The following is a 4,987-nucleotide window of genomic DNA, read 5'->3' as shown; positions in this document are numbered from 1 at the left end:
TGGAGATGAGCCTCTGACTCATCATCGTAAAATCTGAACATATTATACACTCGCTCAAAGTTTCAAATTGGCACTACCTCTTTACCTAAGTGGTACGTTGTTCTCTTTGAATATTTGGTACAAAATATTTTCGGACCCATTCTTCAATACTTGCTTTTTTGCGATTCGTCTACCTGCTTGCTCATGAAAGCATCACATTCCTCCTTTGAAATCTGTATAAGCTCACCATATTCTATATGAAATAAAACAGAGGTCACGTGCCACAATTCGTGGCAAATACTTTCACATGGACTGAATTTTTGGTAGCACTCGTCATTTATAGCGTGCAAGTCGAATACCCAAAAAGTTGAACTCCTTAATTATGAACCTCAAAAAGGTGATTCTATTGAAGAAAAGCTCTGCAACTTTTTGTTTTTTTCCTCGTCCGACATTATATATTTTTTTAAGACATATGAAGATGGTACAAACTTAATTGTTGTTCTAATGGCTACTTTCCTTGTTCTTCAAGCTGGTTGCTAAGACTTGGTAAGAAGGGAAAGAATCATTGGAATGCCAGCAGTAATTTGAGAACAAGAGTGGAGACATGATATAATATAGAACTATTGTTCTTCCATAGATTTATTGGAATATATAGCCATAGAATTTGGTGATCACCCAAGAATGTAATTAAAGGTTGTGGCAATTAGCCGAGATGGTCCTCTGGTCTCCGTTTCTTTCCTTCGGGGCAGTCATAAAATTTTATCCACCACTAAAGTACTGAAAGAACACAAAGATTATGTCATGATTTCAAAGTTCCGCTCATAATTAAGAACCGTATTCTTGACTTAAACGAGATTACAGTTGAATTGGGGAGGGGAAGGGGTGGACGCAATAAAAACAGCAACTCCTGTAACAGCCTAAATCCTTTCCATTTTAACCCCAGCATACCTCGTTTACACACTTTAAGTTTTACCTGCAAAATGTATTGTTTATGAGAAACACCCCAAAGAAAAAAATAAATAAAACAAAACAAGGGAAAGAAAATCAGTTTAACAACGTATAGTTGTATATACATTGACAATGCAAATACTTTTTTATGGAAGATCAACTGCAGTATCTTTTAGGCTTACTGAAGTATGTAAATTCTTAAGAACAAATATGCAATAAATATAGGATTTGTGCCGACAAACCTGGTTTTTGAGCTGCCAAGAGTAAGCTCAAGATCATCCGGACCACAATCCTCATGGATCCTCTCCCCTTCCCATGGCTTCACCATCCCTCCTGCATTGCTTCCGAATGCAAACTCATCCGAAATCACTTCAGCCATGGGAATATCAGCCGTATTATCCAAGCCAGCAGCAATTGCAGGTGAACATGTACCACTCTGCCCAGGAGTGCACATACGAGATCCACCGTGAGATAAAACAAGACCATCCATTTTGAAGCCAAACGGGTTCGACGAGACAAGACTGTATGTTGGAGAAGGTGGTCCACTGATTCCAGCAAGCCATTCTGAACCAGTAAATGTCTGACGAACAGGGCTTGCTGGTGTAGATGAGGGAAGGAAAGGGTAGCGAAATCCAGCCCAGCCAGCATCAGTTTTTAATCGAGGAGTTCTGGCAGTTGGTGAGCTAAAAGGAGGGGTCACTGGAGCACTAATAGAGCCAGTATGAATATGAAAATGAGGGAGCTTGGAGGAGGAAGCTGATGAGGATCCAGAAGAGAGGTTTTTAAGCCACGGGATGAGGGATTTTCCGTCCATGTTCAGGTTTGTGGCATAAGAGGAAGAAGCTGGACTATGCAGGGAAGATGAAGCAGGGCTTGGGTTGTTGGAAGTGAAAGGGCTTGGCTGATATGAAGAACATGGACTTATTGATGTGGAACCACCTTTAAAATCCAATCTCTCCATTGGTTTGCAGCCCTGCAAAAGTTGAAAGATATCAAGAAAACTCATGAGGTGGTGTTGCATTAGCCATTTTGATTACCATATCTAGCAAGCCAGGTATAGCCACACATTAGAATCACTAATTCTACCTGTTACAGAATTACATTGTTCGTGAGAAGTAAGCTCTATATAAGTTGAAGTGTGCGGAAAGTGGCCTGAACATCTACTGTCTTGAAAAAATTCAAAAAATAAAAGTCTAACATTTTCCAGAGCTCTGCTGCTTTTAAGTTCCTCATATTAAAGAAGGTACCTTTTGTTCTAAAATAATAACAGTACAACTTATATGACCAAGACAACACTATGCTATTCAGAGTCTTTTTAACATAAAAGGGCCTCCAATATTATTCTACTTGATCAGTTCAACTAAAAGGTACAACAAGGAAGAGAAGATAACATCTCACATTGTGCATTGAGACATGAGAATAGATAATTAGATACATAATACTGGGTCCTCTGGTTGCTAGTTAGCAGGCTTTAGATTATCTCAAAAACATATGCATAATCAATTCTATCACGCAATGACATTGTCTAAAGTTCCACTTGGATCACACCACTATGTTTTTGGGTTGCATCCTTCAAACCTTACTCACACATTAAACTGTTATGAATAAGTATCAGAAAGATGCAAAAGAAAGTGTAATAGCATTTTCTTCAAGGGACTGTCAAAAGTGTATTATTACATGCAGGTACGAGCATGCATAGAGAATCACTTAATCTGAACTCCAAATAATTGAGTTCACTCAAATTAGTCTCCTACTTCCGTCCCATTTTAGTTGATGCACTTCACTATATCTTTTCACTTATTACAAGGAAAGACGAGTGAAATAGGACAGATACCTAAGCAAGTAAAAGAATTATTATAGGCAGGGCCCCTGAAGGCAATGCTGAACACCTCTTTTATATCACTCCCTACTAATGTAGCTGTCTAATAAAGTATCTTTCACAAGAACGGCAAGAGAGAGGGAAATACCCATTTCTAAAGCTGAAAAACTGCTGAAAAAAGACATCTTCAACATTTAAGCAAGGTGATGACCTCAACTCCCCACCTTCTCCCTCAAAAGAAAAGAATGTTTGGCACGGCACAAAAAGCAGAAAAAAGAAACATAGGTCAGTACAATTCTCCGATATTGTTAAAGACCCACCCCTAAATCGAGGCAGACATGTGAACACCAAGGAGTTAGAGTGAAATTATTGCAGGGGTATTATTGTCTTCTCGATCCCAAAGCACTTTTTCAGGTGTGAACTGACTAAACTGCGGAATCTTTGCAAATTTGCAACTCAGGCGTCAATAAAGCAAAAAACAGAAAAGAAAGGGTGTCGTGTGTTCAATGTCTAAATAGAAACTTGAAAAAATGGGCTTTGGAAGATGAGATTTGAAAAATAATGTTTGAAAGTTGAAAATGTGTTTGGAGATACATTTTACTTGAAAAGAATTTGAATGCACGTGAGTAAAAAACTTCAAAAATTACGGTAAAATTGCTATTGGAATTTGACTATTTGTTTTCAAAATCTGCCAAAAAAATAATTAAAGTGTTGAACAACCTCTGTGTATCTAAAGTAAGCCGATGATTAAAGCAAGCCCAAAGAAGAATCTAATCTAATACTACGACGCAAGTATTAACAGCAATCTCAACAAACGCCTGCCCAGTGCAGATAACTTTTGCAGTACGTAGTACAGCCTGCAACCTGCGCACTTTAATTAGCATAAATTGATCCGATATTAGCCAAAGCTACTAGTTGTACTACTGCTACACAAAACCGCAACCATCTAACGTGCGACACGGTACTAGCTCAGTAGTTCTAAATATCTAATGAAAATTTTTTGAACATGTAGGAATTAATAATTGCACCTAAAAAATAATTACAAATTGCGAAATTTAAGACTTGAAAAGTAAATAACCTGCTACATAAATTAAATGCACAATGAAATACCTTGCGGTAGGTTGTACCGTCGGGCTCGACAGTCCATCCGGCTTCGTTGCAGAGGGCTTTGAGAACTTCATTGTTATCGCAATGTTTAGGGAGTTGGTAGTTACCGTACATTCTTAATCCGGCGAATATTTTAGCAGCAATGGCCCTTCTCCTACGCTCTCTCCTCTTGTTGTTCTCCCTCTCCTTCCACGTCGGCATCCTTGTCCCCGACGTCATGATCGAAAACCAAAACGACGCCGTCAAAAGATCAGCACTGAGCAAAACTGAACCAATTTGAAACCCAGAAGCAGGACAAACTTCAAGTGGGAAAACCTCTGAGTTTATACTTTATCAGTTGTTTGAGAAGTGAAACAAACAAATGGCAGTAAATGCTGAAGTCCGAAATCTGAAACGAACCGGATAAAGGAAAAAGAATATATTGTTGAAATTGATAGAGTTTTTATGAACTGAAAATTTGATGAAAGAAGATCGAATAATTGAAGACGCAAAAATCGAAACAGTGATGATTATGGAAGTAGTTGAACAAATTGTGAAGCACTCCCACTTTAATACGAGGAAAAGGAAAAAAGAAACAGGGGATCTCAATGACGTTCAGACGTTACTAAGTAATTGACAATACTGCCCCCATAGGGGAAAAAAATAGAATTTCCCAATCTACTCTCCTAACAAGTGTGAAAGTTTTCAATTCTTTTAATTAGTTGTCCAGCTCCATATTGCATGGAATTGATGAAAATGTAAAATAAAAAAAAAGTAGAAGACTTTCATTAACGCTCATACGTTCAACAGAAAAGTTATTGTGAGCTGAAAAAAGTAATTAATCAAAGGAAAAAAATTAAATGATTTTAGTTGGTTATGGCTCTAAATATAATTACAAAAACGTTAGTTCACTTTGCATATTCATTTGAAGAAGTGATAATAACATTGAGAATACAGCCCATGATTCAGTAAAATATCTTCAAGGGAAAAATTGGGATAATGTCAACATATTTATGACCAATATGTCCATATATTTTACTTTTATTTTTGTTTTACTTGTTACACGCGCGCATAATCTACATATTCAAAAGTTTACAGAGATCTCTTATAGCTTACAGAAACTAGATGGACCTTTCTTCTAGTTTGAGAATATCT

General features: G+C 37.4%; 1 protein-coding gene across 1 annotated transcript; it reads right to left on the bottom strand.

Annotated features, from left to right (window-relative positions):
* Positions 1-589: 589 nt before the first annotated feature.
* On the bottom strand, positions 590-4,452 carry LOC107760659 (BES1/BZR1 homolog protein 4). The gene is made up of 3 exons (XM_016578743.2): positions 3,857-4,452; positions 1,170-1,900; positions 590-952 (listed from the first exon to the last, which is right to left on the bottom strand). Exons 1-3 carry the CDS (start codon positions 4,070-4,072, stop codon positions 949-951), a joined length of 951 nt encoding a protein of 316 aa, XP_016434229.1. The 5' UTR covers positions 4,073-4,452; the 3' UTR covers positions 590-948.
* Positions 4,453-4,987: the final 535 nt, after the last annotated feature.

Source organism: Nicotiana tabacum, chromosome 2, assembly GCF_000715075.1.
Source record: "Nicotiana tabacum cultivar K326 chromosome 2, ASM71507v2, whole genome shotgun sequence".
Lineage (NCBI taxonomy): Eukaryota > Viridiplantae > Streptophyta > Magnoliopsida > Solanales > Solanaceae > Nicotiana > Nicotiana tabacum.
Note: the sequence above shows the minus strand (reverse complement) of the source record. Positions and strands in the feature narration are given on the sequence as shown.

What these genes read in the sequence shown, in the direction of transcription:
- LOC107760659 (XM_016578743.2), bottom strand. Translation starts at nt 4,072, where the DNA reads ATGACGTCGGGGACAAGGATGCCGACGTGGAAGGAGAGGGAGAACAAC. An exon ending in ACGGTACAACCTACCGCAAG is followed by an intron (nt 1,901 to 3,856) that starts GTATTTCATTGT and finishes CAACTTTTGCAG; the next exon opens with GGCTGCAAACCAATGGAGAG.